The sequence below is a fragment of the Spodoptera frugiperda genome, chromosome 9, assembly GCF_023101765.2.
Source record: "Spodoptera frugiperda isolate SF20-4 chromosome 9, AGI-APGP_CSIRO_Sfru_2.0, whole genome shotgun sequence".
Taxonomy (NCBI): Eukaryota; Metazoa; Arthropoda; class Insecta; order Lepidoptera; family Noctuidae; genus Spodoptera; species Spodoptera frugiperda.
Genome location: NC_064220.1, coordinates 7,130,137 through 7,147,640, shown reverse-complemented (window position 1 = coordinate 7,147,640; position 17,504 = coordinate 7,130,137). Strand labels below are relative to the sequence as shown.

General features: G+C 39.6%; 1 protein-coding gene across 1 annotated transcript; it reads left to right on the top strand.

The window, feature by feature from the left end:
• Positions 1 to 9,495: 9,495 nt before the first annotated feature.
• On the top strand, positions 9,496 to 12,606 carry LOC126911051 (sialidase-like). Its single transcript, XM_050695895.1, has 2 exons — positions 9,496 to 9,819; positions 10,030 to 12,606. Exon 2 carries the CDS (start codon positions 10,653 to 10,655, stop codon positions 12,348 to 12,350), a length of 1,698 nt encoding a protein of 565 aa, XP_050551852.1. The 5' UTR covers positions 9,496 to 9,819; positions 10,030 to 10,652; the 3' UTR covers positions 12,351 to 12,606.
• Positions 12,607 to 17,504: the final 4,898 nt, after the last annotated feature.

Here is a 17,504-nt window from a genome sequence, read left to right as displayed (position 1 = left end):
TCTAAAATGCCGTTAATTATATAAAAGTACAAAAAGTCCCGGACAAACATTAATATTTTAAGAGTGGTTGAGGGGTCCGCCTAATGGTGCCCCTTCTGGTTTTCACCTCAGCGACTCGTGAGATGCCGTCGCTGCCAGGGTAGACTTTGACGACTCTTCCTAAGGCCGTCAGGAAGAGCTCTATCCTTTATCAGGACAAGAGAGCCTATCTTAAGCTCTGTCTTCGACGATCGCCACTTCACCTTCTGCTGGAGTAGAGCTACATATTCGAGGGAGAATCGTTGCCAGAAGTGCTGCTTTATGTGCTCTATTCTCTTGAAGCGCTCCAGTCGAGTAATATTGGCACCAGATACCTGTGGATGTGGTATTGCATTAAGTGGCCGTCCAATAAGGAAGTGTGAAGGTGTCAGAGCGGAAAAATTAAGAGGTTCTGAGGATTGAGGAGTCAGAGGACGGGAGTTTAATATAGCTTCTATCTGAGTGAGGCATGTAGCCATTTCTTCATAAGTAAGGTGCGTGGTCTGCAGGAGCCGTTTAAGGTGATGTTTAGTAGAACGAACGGCTGCCTCAGCTAAGCCATTGAAGTGAGGACTATAGGCAGGTACAAATTTAAACTCAATGCCTTCCTGAGCTATTTGACCTTCAAAGTCTGAAAGTACCAAAAAATCGGCTCGAAGGACCATTATGTTCAAACGGGGAATAAAATAAAATAGTGGACTGTATCAAAATAGGTGTACTGGTCTAAAATGCCGTTAATTATATAAAGTACAAAAAGTCCCGGACAAACATTAATATTTTAAGAGTGGTTGAGGGGTCCGTCGCGGTTGTGTCCGAAGAAGCAAGTGGTGGTCCGGAGCCGGTCGTGTCGCTCGCTCGCCGCGCCGCTGCCCACCAGCTGATGACGCATGACGTGTACACGCCGGCGGTGCGTGATGGCCGCGCGTTTCGTTGGGTTCGCTTCCCAACAGCAGGTCTGTTGCGGGTTGTAAGAATATGTCGCCGCGACATCGCATAGGCAAGGGCATAACGATATTCTCGATGTGTCAGTTTGCGCGAGTGATTTTGGCAGTTTTTGCGATATATTATAAAAGTGTTCAGAACACTAATATTTAGCAGTCTTCTGAAAACCTTAACGTACCACTTAAGGCCCCTTTTCCGTTCCAATAAGTACATGGACAGTTTCTGGTCTTTTAAGTTGACTCCACCCATGTACTTATTGTAACTATGGACCACAAGCGGTTTATAGCACGCTACACCTGCTCGCTGCCCTGGTGCCGTATCAGTATTATGATAAGTCATGATAAGTAAGTAAGATATCATAGTCACTAATTTGACGTCCTTCCACGACAAGACAGTAATTTTGGAGCAATGTCTAGCGACTATTTCATCCTTTTTTATTCGTCGTTCAACTAGAGCTTTTATGTCAGGAGGAGTGTCTTTTCGCCGCCGATTTAGTGTACCAAGTACATCAGTACCACATTGCTATTTTAAAAATCGAGTAAGAGTCACCCTATTATAAAAATTATCCATAACAAGACCGTGTCCTTTATGAAAATACTCATTCATTAGCTGTATAACGATCTTACTCGATGCTCCTGTAAATCCATGTACTGCTTGGTTTTCTGAGTTTGTACTTTTCTTTCCGGAATAAATGGCCATTGTCAATAAATATCCTGTTCTAGCTTCGCACAGCTCGTAGCTCTTGATGCCAAATCGTGCTGCTTTGGAACGGATAAATTTGCATGACGGGACATTACGGATGACGGGTCCATCCACAATGAGTGCCACACTATCCTCTCCGGACATTATATATTATAACTACTTCAAGTGATTGTTTAAAGGCTTTTGAATATTTAGTAGGCCTTGTTGGAGAAGATAAAATATCCTTAATTACCTTTGAAGCCGCGCCCTGTCCTGCAGCTCTCAGTTTCACTTGTGTGGCATAAACCAGCTCAGATAAAGCCGTACTCTTTCTCAAATCAAGTGTTGCCAACAAGACTAACATGAAATTTGCTAATAGGCTGTTGAAAACTTGCTAAAATTATGCCAAGGCTTTATAATTTAAGCTAAAAATTATGCTAATAATTTTCGATCTCAAATAAAACGTCATTTAACTTCAAATATTATTTAATCAATATTGTTATCAAATATATGTTAGGTTTTAATCGTGTAAATTATCAAATAAAATATTTATATCCTGGTCTTCATCCACAGCCGTTGTGCATGTAGACGTGGAAGCCTCATTGCCAAGACTATATATTTCTTTGGTGCCTATAGAGCGCAAAACGTCATCCGGAACTGTGTACGAATAGCAACATTTCCCTGCCCTCTTTAGGCCGATTCTAATGTATAAAATGGCATTTAAAGTTCTAATGTATAAAACCGACAAACGGTTGCGAAGCTTAGTTTTGACTATATTCATTTGACTAAAAACACGTTCAATTTCCGCGTTGGAATGTGGCAGTGATAATAATGATATTGCCAACTGTGATAAATCTGCAAAGGGGTTATTTCCAGCTGCATCTTTATAGTCCATTACTTCATTCCAGAACTCTAAGGTGGAAGTTGTGCATGTCCACTTCATGTGTACTATGTTTCTCCATTGAGACATGAGTCTATCTATTGTAGATGCATCTTTTTGGAATTCTTCAGCAATATCAATTATGGAAGGTTTGATTGTTTTTAAAGTTTCCTCCACCGAAAAAAATGATATTTTCTCAAATATTTTCAAATTAATTGGTAATCTTGAACGCAACTCTGTTACAAGTTTCAGTTACTTTGTAGTAAATCGATGGTGGCGTCACACGACTCGATCTCGCGTTTCAAGCCCTGGTACCATTCCGCGGTGTTCTTTGTAAGTAGCATCGATAGCCCTCTGAGGGTCTCTTCGGAAACGGCTCAATACTTGTAACTTGGGATCGCGTCGACGAACGCTTCCTGAATGTTGCGCTGCCGGCGAGGGGAAGAGAAGATGATGGGCGGCTGGCGACTCTCTCCAAGAGACGCTCGAAGGCTGCAGATTGCGACTGCTGCAAAGCGGCCATCAGGGCGTAAATATACCTAAACGTAAGATATATATTTAACAAGGTAGGGTTTAAAATAAAAATATGCATAATAAAATTAAAAATCTATTATATACTAAATTTGTGAACAGAAATTACAATTGTACTCTTTGAGCTTTTTGTTCAGCAAATAAGAGGCTTGTCATAATTTAAGTCGTGTGCAATACGATTTTCTATCGCTAAGATTGCAAGACCCCATAAGCGTTCCTAGCTCATAGAAGATCGCAATTAATTTTTAATCAGTTTTAGTTTGCTAAAACTTCTCTCGCAGCTTGCGGACGTAGTAGCGTAGGGTAAATTCGCAAAGCAATACAAATATAAGGAAAAGCATCCTGCAAATCATGCGCATAGATCTGTTGCAAGAGATAAAAACTGTTAGCCTTTTCTATATCACCAAATAAAATCGGAGCTTGCTCTTTGAAAACGTGAAGTTCCTGGCAGAATTAAATCTCGCTCGTATTTTCTTTCTTGCAGTTCTTCATTTGACATTTTCAAAATGTTATTACTATTAAGAAAAGCAAAATTTAACTTCAGCATGGTAGCACAATCAAATCTCTTTTTAATTTCTAATATGATTCGATCAAATACCATCATTATTTCTTTAGAAAATAGTTGAACAGGTTGGAGTGTTGTGTGTTCTTCACACATTTCGACGAAATGTTTTTTACGTTTTGGAATTCGTTTGTTTTGCAAAATAGGGTCAACACCACTTTTTTCGCTACTTCGCCAGCTTCTTTTATCCAATATTCCATTGGATTTTGTCTAATTTTTTACAAAGTTTGTTATTTCGTAATACGATACGATATGAATTCCATCACTTCTGTCATAAAACCCACGTTGCATTTATGCGTCGCCAATATTTTTCGCAGAGTTGTAGGGTGGGGTAAAGGAATACGATTCCTCAAAAATAAATAGTAGGGTGGTTTTTTTATTGGTATAGGGATACAAAGTTGTCTTTTAATGAGTAAATTCAGCGTACAAAAGATTGTTTACTTGTCTTGATGTTTTGAGGTGCCCCAACCCAATTGGAGATTAGATAAATACAAAATGTTTAAATACTTTGATTTAATTTTTAATGATAGTGTGGCGACACTCTGACAAGTGACAGATGACAGATGACAGAAGTCGCACATAGACTATCGACGAGCAAATCAATGGATGACGTCATAAATATCCTGCATCACACATATGAAGTTTACATGCGAATTAACACGGATAGAAAATCCCAACGAACAACAGTTGGGCAGAAAGCCCGCCAGGCTGATCACCTCGCCTGGTCGGAGGATCCTCCTTTTCTTAGGGAACTTTACTCGCTGTTCCCTAAAGTGGTGACCCCCAACGTGATTGAAACCAACCTTCACGGAGCAGATCAGCACCGTCATCCTTATCGCCATCTCCCTCACCCATCACTTCTCCGCTGAGCGGTAATCAAGTCGCAGCCAACCAGCATCCTCGGCCTCATCAGGGACCACCACACGCTACATCGAAGATATGCAGCCTGGTTCTTCCCTACGGCCCCATCAGCGTCTAGGCACAGCACTCTCTGCACACGGTCTGAGGACGCCTTCCTCCCGTCAACGCAGACGCCAGCCACTACGCACCTACCCTCGCAGCATCTATTCCCCGACTCACTGTGGGACACTGCGAACTTCACTACTCCGACTCACTGGAGTATCACCCTGCACCGGTCACCCGACTCACTGGGCATTCAGCGGCACAGTTCCGACTCACTGGAACTAAGGGACATTCTACACTGGCTCTGGCACCGCTCATCTCAAGCATCGACAGCCGTCTCAACAGGATCGACCTCCGGTCTTGGGGGGGAGTGATGTGGCGACACTCTGACAAGTGACAGATGACAGATGACAGAAGTCGCACATAGACTATCGACGAGCAAATCAATGGATGACGTCATAAATATCCTGCATCACACATATGAAGTTTACATGCGAATTAACACGGATAGAAAATCCCAACGAACAACAGTTGGGCAGAAAGCCCGCCAGGCTGATCACCTCGCCTGGTCGGAGGATCCTCCTTTTCTTAGGGAACTTTACTCGCTGTTCCCTAAATAGTATTTTTCTAAATTTCTAGTCTATTATAAAACAAACTACATTGTAATGCGTTAAATAGTTACCTAGTACCTTATTAGTTGTTTTAATGTTTTATTAACAAGAAAAATTAATAAAAATATATATTATCAAAGAATTTAAAAAATCTGAAATAAGTGGATTATTCGGTATAAAATTGTTTTTTTTTGTTTCAAAATTAGGCATTTGCTGCCGTGATAATAGCCTTGCCCTAATGAAATCATCTCGTTTATTTTCTCCACAAGCTACACTTGCAGCTTCGCGCTCTACGGCTTGGGTATGGCACGGAAAATCTTTAATATTGTGACATGTAGTCAAACCACTTTTGACAATCACTTTTGACAAACCACTTTTGACAGTTGTCTCGATTATAAACCACGCAGCCGGTTGTGGAGAACTCAACTTTGTTACCCTTGTTTATTAATTGGCTGACGGATAACAAATTCGTTGTCAAACTTGGTACACAAAGAATGTCTTCTACTACGATATCATATTCGCAATCCTCGGTTTTTGTCGTAATTCTGGCGTTTCCCGTACACAATACTGGTACTTTTTCATTGTTTGCAACAAGAATTTCTTTTCGTTGATCGTATTTAGGATTCACAATATAACTTTCATTCGGTGTCAAATGAACACTTGCGCCAGAGTCGATATACCACTCGTATTTATTAAAATTACCGCTCAAAAACACTGCACTGAACGCAGGTATTTCAATATTTTTATAAAGAATTCGTACCATTAATAAACTAATTAATACGTTAATACATTGTTTTTTATTGTTTTTCTTTGGATTATTAGCATTTAATGGGCATTGATTTCGGTAGTGGCCGGTTTGTTTACATTTATAACATGTAACCGCCATCTAGACGTTTGCTTTGTTAGATTCAGTGGCGCCAACATTTTTTGCCATAGACAAACTCGTGTTTTTCTTTCCATTCACTTTGGAACGAGTTACGAATGCACCATTGACTTCACTCTCTTCATGTTCCGGTGACGACATATCCAGTAATTTGGTTTTGATGGCATCCGCCGTTATCGACATTCCTGAGTGTTCGATGGCCATTATCATTGGCGCAAAACGTTCTGGCAAACCCGCTGTTATATATGTGGGGCATCGTGAAAACTAAAGCTGAGGCTAGATCACGATTCTGGTTCCCGGGGGTTGACGCGGCACTGGAGGCTATGATCAATTCGTGTGTCATCTGTCAACAGTTGCGCCCGTCCCCGCCGCGAGCGCCGATTGCTCCGTGGCGGTACCCACCAGTACCATTTTATAGGATACACATCGACTTTCTAGGCCCTATAAATGATCAAATGTTTTTAGTAGTTGTAGACGCGCACACAAAATGGGTGGAGCTGTACGATGTAACAACGTCTACAAATACAAAAACCGTCATAGGGAAATTGTACGATTTTATGTCCAAGTATGGATTACCACATACAATAGTAAGTGACAATGGGACCGCGTTCACATCGTTTGAATTCAGTAATTTTTGTTCAAGGAATGGCATTGACCATGTGACGTCACCACCTTACAATCCAGAAAGTAATGGACAAGCGGAAATTTTCGTTAAAATCGTAAAAAAAGGCATCAAGTCCAGTGTTATCTCTTCGAACAATAAAAGCGATTGCAAGTTAAAAATATTAAAATATCTTTTTGACTATAGGAATTCTGTTCATTCGGTCACAGGGTTCTCACCGGCTGAGCTCGTGTTCGGTCACAAGTTGAGGACACGCTTAGATTTAATCAATCCGAAAACGCCGGCGCCCTCGCACACAACCCCCACCGATAATGTAATTCATCAACAGTGTTCGCAAATTGAATCATGTAGAAGAAAAAACAAACAAGTGTTTAAACAAGGGGATGACATAATGTACAAAAAATTTATAAATAGTGTCAAATACCAATGGTGCAGAGGTATTGTTAAAAAGAGACTGGGCAAAGTAATGTATCTCATTCAGGATATAAGGTCGTCGTGTGACATTAAAAAACATAAAAACCAAATAATATTATATAAAGGCAGCAAAGATAATATAAATGTTTCTCAATCGCCGCAAACCCATTATGACTTCGACGATAATTGCGTTAGCGAACTGTCAGATGGCAACCCGCAGGTACAAAGTCCCGCGGGGGAGGGACCGGATGTGGTGAATCTGCAATCATCACCGTCTGCAGATACCGACACAGGGTCAGCCTCAGAACCAGTCTCGAGGAATCCTGACCGACTATTGAGGAACATACCCAGGGTCGATTACAAACCCTTCCTGTAACTTGGTATATTAAACTGATATACATATTCTTAGAATATGAACTACATAAATGTTATTATATATAAATGTGCATGAGTGTATAAACTTAGACTATTTTGGTCAAATAAGGGGAGGGAATGTTATATATGTGTGTCAACTTGAGATATGTATGTGTGCGTGGACTGCGCTCCCGCACTGTGCCTTACGTCGAATAAACCAGTGTGCTTTTACCTGTCAGTAGTTTCACTTGTCTATACGTTACCTACACAACACCCGCCAACAGTAACGATCCTGTCCATTGATCATTAATCTCAAATCCAGTTCCGTTTAGTTTCTGCGATGTCTCTATGATTTGAGTAACATAAGATGTCATCGAACTGCAGTTTTCCAGCCGAATTGATATTAAGTTCCGTAGTAGACTTATTCGCCGCGAAAAACCACTATCAGCGAATAATTGTTTTAGTTTATTCCATAATTCTTTCGATGATTGCACTGTCTTTACATGAACGTATAAAGACAGGTCAATAGTCATTATTAACTTTGCTTTGGCTTTTTCATCATCTGCGGCATCCACTATTTTATCCGACACAGGTACGACACAGTGCTTCATGCCTTCTAATATTAGGAAGTTCTCTGCAGCGGAGCACCATTCACTGTAATTTTCTCGTCCTCTCAATTTCGGCACGTTAACGATGTAATTAGACGTCATTGTTCACACCACACGACGGTTTGACTTTAAAAAAAAAATCCTTTTTGTTTATACAAACCGTCTTGTTATTAACTAATCGCACTTAGTAACTATCTTTAACACTTGGAAATGTCCAAAATTCTTGTTAAAAACTACTAAAAACAGCGATTTATGAGTGTATTGAAGGCCCATAACCTATAAGAAAACAACGTGTTTCAACTGGCTAACGACGAACGAATGAATTTATTAAAAACAAGGAAACAAAAGACAATGTAAAGTGTAGTTGACATGTTTACCACTAGATGGCGCTAGTAGTTCTATATTTTGATATTTATAACAAAGGCTTCATCAGATAAATTGAAAGTCAAGGGTGGTTCAGTTATCTGACAGTCTTGCCACATAATCAAGTCGGTATCTTTAGCATCGAAATTTAAAGCAGGCACTTTAAATGTTTGAAGCTCTAGAGTATTTTTTGCTCTTGCTTTTAAAATTCGCTGATATGATAGTTTTCGTATGATTTGTCTGTCATCTCCAAGCATAGCAATAAGAATATTTTCTGGGTGACCAAAATATCCATTTCGTTGGATTACTTTACCAAGGATTTCCTTCAAGGGCGCGTTCAAATATCGAGATAGGCTAATTGTTTGGTACAGATGCTTAGCTCCGTTTGTACATGAGGGATTACATTTTATTGTGAACCACATTGGACCATAAACTCTCATTACGAACGTGGCTAATATGACTAAGTTTTCTTCGGGGTCTGTTCTAGTAGCATATAATCTTAAGATTCTATTTGCTGTTGTAAGCCATCTAGAATGGTTAAGAGGTCCAGGTGTAATATTAGCTAAATCGGTAGAAAAGTTGCCAGTGCTGATAGCTGTCATCACATCGTAAATATATTTTTGATCGGTGCTCAACTCATTTCTAGTGACTTCAATATAGAGGGATGAATTGAATTGGTAAATTGAACAATTGGCATTGATTCACATTTTTGTAATTCAGATCCGATAGGACCTGAAAAGCATTTAGGCCCTGTAGTTTTTCCATCCAAGTGCAATAAAAGATGTCACAATGGTAACTCATTCGAATGCAACTGACAGACAAACCATTGTAATGGTTTGTTAAGTTCTTCCATCAAACGAACAACACCTCCTTTGAAACCTGTATTCACGACTGTACCATCGCAACTAACAACAAATATTTCATCCAATTCCACCGATTTTGTTCTCAAATCATTTATTATGGTTCTTTCAATACATTTAGCAGTTCCCAATTCACACGTAACACAGGGTGACTTTGAATTCGACGTATTCCTCTCGGGAGGTGATAATACAACTAATTTCCTACAAAAATAGTCCTGAAGTCCTTGGGCGGAAAGAGGCTAGTTTCTGAGATATTCAACATGCCCGAAATAGTCACTTCCTGGCTCTGATAGAATCACATAATGGTCTTCTGTTACTCTTTTTCTATAAAATTTGCCTTCCTTCTTAGGGGTTGTCCATTAATCACGTGATCTTTTTTTAGCATTTTTTAACCCCCCCTCCCCCATTGGTGATACGTAGTGAGGTTTAAGACCACCACCCCTCCCCCTTCTCAACATCACGTGTATTTTTAGTACCTACAACGAATCTTAAAATTTTCTGAATATTATCTTAATTTAAATACAGGTGTAAACTATAATCTTATTTTATTCTGAAATTAAGGACCATAATAAAAATGTCTACACCAGGTTGCAAGTTTTTTTTTATTGCCATAACAATAATAATAAACGAAGAGTATATCAGAAACTAGCCTCTTTCGGACCATGGACTTCAGGCCAATTATGTAGGAATATAGTTGTATTATCACCTCCAGAGAGGAATACGTCGAATTCAAAGTCACCCTGTATAATCTTATTTTATTCTGAAATTAAGGACCATAATAAAAATGTCTACACCAGGTTGCAAGTTTTTTTTTATTGCCATAACAATAATAATAAACGAAGAGTTTAATCATAGGAAAAACATGTATTGTACTAGTACATAAATATATTTAATGTATATTGTCCTCGGACCACGGATTAGCAAGACATTCTTCAACACTAACAACTGGATAAGCATCTTGCAGGTCAGTTGTTGGCACTTTGCTTTGTTGAAAATCAACATCGGTTTCATCATTTTCGCGCACAACGCTGAGAATTTTTTCGATCTGCCGATTGATCGTCGCGTGAGGATGCGTGAAGGACGAACATTGTGCATCTCTACACTATTACTGCTCGGATTAGGTTGCTTGTGACATGAATTTACATGTTCCTTAACTTTCTTCTTTGTACAGAAGTACAATCCACACCACTGCCACGTCCGATCCAAAAGTTGCCGACGATACTTTTTCTCGTAGTTCTTTGATCAAGTAAAAAAGATACTTCTTTCTTGGGAACACGCCTGTCTTTTGAGCAAGTACACTCTAAGATAGGTCTTTCCTGTGAAGGGCTACTTGTGGTACGGGAAGGGGTCCACCCTCGTTAGGCATTTGCTGAAACCCCGTATCAATACATGTAGCCTGGAGGAGCGGGGGTGAGGCGTCATGGAGCCGTTACAGACCCATGCTGCCACCTGCGAAGCTGTGGATAGCGCCACAGCCGGTGCCCCTCCTTCTCCGGGGGTATCCGCAATTATGATAGGAGAATGTGAAGCTGTGGATAGCGCCACAGCCGGTGCCCCTCACTCTCCGGGGGTATCCGCAATTATGATAGGAGAATGTGAAGCTGTGGATAGCGCCACAGCCGGGGCCCCTCACTCTCCGGGGGTATCCGCAATTATGTTAGGAGAATGTGAAGCTGTGGATAGCGCCACAGCCGGGGCCCCTCACTCTCCGGGGGTATCCGCAATTATGATAGGAGAATGTGAAGCTGTGGATAGCGCCACAGCCGGGGCCCCTCACTCTCCGGGGGTATCCGCAATTATGTTAGGAGAATGTGAAGCTGTGGATAGCGCCACAGCCGGGGCCCCTCACTCTCCGGGGGTATCCGCAATTATGTTAGGAGAATGTGAAGCTGTGGATAGCGCCACAGCCGGGGCCCCTCACTCTCCGGGGGTATCCGCAATTATGATAGGAGAATGTGAAGCTGTGGATAGCGCCACAGCCGGGGCCCCTCACTCTCCGGGGGTATCCGCAATTATGTTAGGAGAATGTGAAGCTGTGGATAGCGCCACAGCCGGGGCCCCTCACTCTCCGGGGGTATCCGCAATTATGATAGGAGAATGTGAAGCTGTGGATAGCGCCACAGCCGGGGCCCCTCACTCTCCGGGGGTATCCGCAATTATGTTAGGAGAATGTGAAGCTGTGGATAGCGCCACAGCCGGGGCCCCTCACTCTCCGGGGGTATCCGCAATTATGTTAGGAGAATGTGAAGCTGTGGATAGCGCCACAGCCGATGCCCCTCCCTCTCCGGGGGTATCCGCAATTATGTTAGGAGAATGTGAAGCTGTGGATAGCGCCACAGCCGGTGCCCCTCCCTCTCCGGGGGTATCCGCAATTATGTTAGGAGAATGTGAAGCTGTGGATAGCGCCACAGCCGATGCCCCTCTCTCTCCGGGGGTATCCGCAATTATGATAGTAAAATGTGAATCTATGGATAGCGCCACAGCCGATGCCGCTCCCTCTCCGGGGGTATCCGCAAATAAGTTAGAAGAGGAACCAAGTTCTAGTATGTCGTCTTCTCCACGAGTATCCCCCGTATTTGTGTTAAGAGAAAACATGACCAGACTAGACCTGTATAATGCTTTGATTGCACGAAGCAAATTAATTAGAGGTGGAAGGCCGCAAAATTTAAACAATGATACCCGACTTGAAATATTAACCTCATTACTGGGCGATGAATACGCAACAGCATTACAATCGCACAAACTACAGGTACAACAACTATTAAGTTTATTTATTTATAAATGCGAAACAAAATATAAGGCTACAAACAGACATATAAAAATATTTTTAAGAAAACATAATAACTGGCTTAGTAAAAAATTCCTAGATGACCTGAAACCCATATTTACAGAAGAAGAGTATGAAAGAAAAATTAAACAGGAAAGACTAGAAGAAGAGCCTGCGGCAGACAGTTCACGCTACGATGGAGTTTCACATTTTCCGTCAGTGAAGGAAGAAGGTCGTTGTATGTACTGCAATAAAAAAACTACGGTTTACTGCCTGAAATGTGATACACGACTTTGTTTTGTGCCGGGCAAAAATCCTCGCAACTGTTTTTTGAGCTTTCATGTTAAATAATACAGGCCCTTGCAGTTTTTTTGTTTTTTTTTTTGTAAAAAATAAAGGTTTTTTTACTATTTTATTTATTTATTTAAAAAGCTTTATGCTATGCACATGTACATGGGTGGACATAATGCCGTTGGCATTTTCTACCTGTCTGACCCTTGGGTGGTGCAGAGAACATACCAGGCGGGTGCATGGAACATGATAGATATCTAAAATGGGAAAAAATAAGATGTATTTCGGACATATACATAATAATACATACCAGTACAATATACAGGGTGACTTTGAATTCGACGTATTCCTCTCGGGAGGTGATAATACAACTAATTTCCTACAAAATTAGCCCTGAGGTCCTCGGGCGGAAAGTGGCTAGTTTCTGAGATATTCAACATTTTTGGTTTTGGTAAAAATATCCCGAATTGATTACAAAAACATCAATAAATAAAAAAATACTGGTTGGATTTTAGTTATTTTAGTTTTAATCAGTTGCCAATACATCAGTTATCATTTATAAATACTAATAATGGCAGAAATATCATTCGTTTTAAAATAGCAAGTAATTTCTTATGAAATTTTGTTTTGTTTCACTAATTTGGTCAATAGATAATTGGATTTATTTCGAAAAAAATATATGACACTAAGCGTACAAACTATTAGAAAAACTTTCTTGGTTTATTAGTTACCCAGAAACGTAAAATTATTTACAATATTCCCAAAAACAAATGAATTAATTGATGATAAGTAGAGTGTAAAGAGAAAAGCGCAATTTCAAAAACATCTTAATTTTCAAAATTTTATTCAAAATGATCTTCCCTACGACGAATACATGCTCGAACACACTTCCTCATCCCTATGACGTTCACTCTTGGGCTGAATATGCGTTTTATTTCGTCACTATGTTTTGGAGAAGAATTTCGATATTTGGCCAATTCCCTCTGCATAAACAAGGGACTTCATGTAAAAATCAACCAGCGTTAGATTCTGGACACCGCGCTTGCCATGTAGTTGGACCCCCATGCCAATATAACGCCTGGGAACCAAGGTATCCAACCATTGCCCCACAGTAGTTCGATAGTGTGCTGGATAAACTATTACCATATCCATTATTAGCCACAAAAAAGTCAACAAAATCCGAAAAAAGTAAACCATCGTTAGCGCATCGCGGTTTTAATTCAATTGTTTGCATGAGTATCACAATTAATTTTATTTGATTGGACCCTACTTTTCATCCAACAATTTAAATGGTGAGAATTATAAAAAAGAATTAAGGAATGTGCTAGAGTCATTGTTTTAAATTTGAATTTAGAAACAAGATGAATGAACTTATTATACTTATTGAATTAATTTATTAATTTGATTGACGAATTTATTCCACATGACGATTGTCAAGTGCATTATCGAACTACTGTGCGGCAATGGTCGAGAACATTGATTCTCAGGCATTGGATTAGTAGGGCGGTCCAACTACATGGCATGCACAATGACCAGAACCTAACGCCGGTTGATTTTTACATGAAGTCCCTTGTTCATGCAGAGGGAATTGGCCAAATATCGAAATTCTTCTCCAAAACATAGTGACGTGATAAAACGCATATTCAGCCCAAGAGTGAACGTCATAGGGATAAGGAAGTGTGTTCGAGCATGTATTCGTCGTAGGGACGATCATTTTGAACAAAATTTTGAAAATTAAGATGTTTTTGAAATTGCGCTTTTCTCTTTACACTCTACTTATCATCAATTAATTCATTAGTTTTTGGGAATATTGTAAATAATTTTACGTTTCTGGGTAGCTAATAAACCAAGAAAGTTTTTCTAATAGTTTGTACGCTTAGTGTCATATATTTTTTTCGAAATAAATCCAATTATCTATTGACCAAATTAGTGAAACAAAACAAAATTTCATAGGAAATTACTTGCTATTTTAAAACGAATGATATTTCTGCCATTATTAGTATTTATAAATGATAACTGATGTATTGGCAACTGATTAAAACTAAAATAACTAAAATCCAACCAGTATTTTTTTATTTATTGATGTTTTTGTAATCAATTCGGGATATTTTTACCAAAAATCAAAAATGTTGAATATCTCAGAAACTAGCCACTTTCCGCCCAAGGACCTCAGGGCTAATTTTGTAGGAAATTAGTTGTATTATCACCTCCCGAGAGGAATGCGTCGAATTCAAAGTCACCCTGTATATATATATATATATTGTATATACAATATATATATTGTATATACAATATATATATATATTGTATTGGTTCTTTAAGCAATTAAACAAATATGTGATTCATCTAAAACATAAAAGAGCTTTATTTGTAAAATATAATAATTATTTTCCAACAAAACATAACTAAAGAAATGGTTTCTTACCTAAAACATAAAAGAGAATCAACAATATAATGTTCATGCTTTCCTTGCCCTGAATCAACATAAATTATTTAATTATTTCTTAAAATATAAAAAACGGAGATAATGTTTGCTGTCATTGTCAAAGTCCGTATCAAAGAGTATATATATAGAAAGTATAGTATAATATATAAATATAGTATAATATATAAGAATATAATATATCTATGCTTTCATATATAGATATATACATATACATACTCATACATAACACATGCTACATACAGAGAATAGTCAGTGTGATGAATCAGCCAACCTCTTTAGTAAAAGCTCGCGAATCTTCCTCTTAAAAGTTAAACGATTTGACACCATCCTGATATCCCGGGGAGCGCATTCCACAGAAAAATGCCTTGCACGAAAAAGGAAGAGTGGAGAAAGTCAGTGCGATGAGTGGGACATTGGAGAAGACAGTTATGGGATGAACGGGGTTGTTTATTGTGGTTTGCGCAGATGTATTGGAAATAGGGGGACAGATAACTAGGTGAAGAAGGAGTATCAAGAAAGGAAAATAGAGTGGTTAGCGCCCTTTGCTCCCTGCGCTGGCGAATGGGCAACCACTTTAATTGCAACTTATGTGCAGAAATATGATCATTGTTGGCTCTTCAATGAAAGATTTGAGTGCTGAAAACTTGTTTAATTTGTTCAAACTTATAAAATGAAGGAATGATATAAAAACACTGCGTGCTCGACCGTTGTTGCCGGCGAGTGGCGAGCGCGGCGAGCCGACACGGCCCGCGCGCCCTCCACCCCTCTCGTGCAATACGTTTTGGCGTTCCGCGCGGCGTTAACAAAAGTCCTTGGTTTTAGTTTAAAAGGGACTCAATTCTGTTCTCAGTTTTAAGTATTAAAGAGACCCAATTACCAATAAGTCCTAGAAGTCAAAACCAAAATCGGTAATAAAAAGACCTAATATGAAAAAGAGTCTCTATTAAACTGAAGATTGAGAAGTTTACTTACCCGTTTGTTCAGTACACAAGCGACTTATTACGTTTTAGGTCAGTTCACTAATAAACTTGCGACGACTCGTTCACTTCACTTTCGATGCATCACTAAACGCGTCGCTACCGATCCAAACGGCACGGGTAGAGGGAGGGAGTGCGAAAGAGACCGAAGTATCGTAAGCTTTATTCTACCATTAAAACGCCGCTTTACTATTCACCTAAAAGTGCAGCCCTATTAGTGACCCTCTATGACCGTAACTCGATTTCTTCGATTTTTGAGTTAAGTTCATATCATTTTGAAGGTGCGATTTTCTCGCATGATGCAATCTGTACTGACGATAATCTTTATTGCGCGCTTCTTGTGCCTCTTCGGATAACATACCAATCGGTAGCATTGCAGCTGATATAATTTTACTGCCATGTATCAACACTTTATGAATGGTATTTGGCATATAATACCAACTATACAAGCTTAAATAGCGTTCGGCCGTATCTTCGCAATATTCACCAAATTTCACAGCATCTATACAAGCTCCGGAGTTGATGACTTGTAAGATTATGGAAAATCGATAAATCAAATCGAAATCAACCCCAGTAATTTCCGATGTTTTTCTTGCATCGGCAAAAAATCTACGAGCCATGTTGCCATCGTTGGTAGTTCCGGAACCTTGTTTGACACAGTCTACTTTAAGGCCAACTTTTGCAAACAACCCCTGTATTCTTTTTTTTTCTTCATCACGTAAGTGCGATGTGTTTTTATTTACACGCCACATTTGGAATGATTTGTTATACGCGATGTGTAGAATACATTCCATAAATTTGATTCTTGCGTGAAGAGGAGACAAGCCAACTTTTAACGCAGCCTCGTCTACTACCTTGGTCCTCACACGGTTCAAGTCGTTCATTTCGGTTGGCTTTGCTTTACAAATGAAGCACACAGCATTTGAAGCCGTATCAGTAACGGTTTGAGCCACTTTGCCATCAATCATAGTGAACATTAGATTGTGTTTCACTTTATATATTTTCCCATCAACATTCACAATTGATTCGTTAAGATTTTTAATTTCTCCCTCCATTCTTGAAATCTCATTTTTAATGATTTCACGAGTTTCTTTCGTAAACTGGAACTGCACTGGCCGGCAAAGTCTCGTAGAAGATGGACTGTTGTTAAACCAATGAACATTAGTATCATTTTTGGCATCAGTAAGACGTAATGGTACCAATGATGTCAAAAACAAGTTTTCATCAGAAATGTCTTCTTCATCAAAAGCTTGTTTATATTCACTGTGGCCGGAAGAGCCATCACATCCCCATTTCGAATCTAAAGTGCAGGTATCATTCATTTCCGACAACTCTTCTTTCGTTTTGGTCATGAATATCCGTTTCACGGTATGGTCCAGTAAACTTTGTAAGCCTACAACAGCGTAAGATTCGGTGCACTCTATATCTTCTGCTAAGCACATCTTCTTGGCTTTTGAAACTATATCATAGCAAGGAAAAATGTCGCAGCCCAAGTCCTTCGTCGCTTTTTTAATAATTTCATATTGATGCTTCGACAATGAGGCATCCAAAAATAATGCTAATGCTTGTTCTGGTGAGAACTTCTTAGGTTTTAATTCTCCTTCTAAACATTTGGCAGCGTTTATAATAGTCTGTTGTTCATTGTTTTCACACAAACTCTTAACTTTATAGCGCTTGGCTCTATCACAGCACTCGTCAAATGATTTTTCTGGACGGCCAGTTCGCGTTGTTTTGAAGGACCAGGTTCACACTCTTCAGAACTTTCTACTGCTGTAGACACCGGCAAATTAA

Bases quoted from the DNA above. Each gene is read 5' to 3' on its own strand.
- LOC126911051 (XM_050695895.1), top strand. From the start codon at position 10,653: ATGGAGCCGTTACAGACCCATGCTGCCACCTGCGAAGCTGTGGATAGC.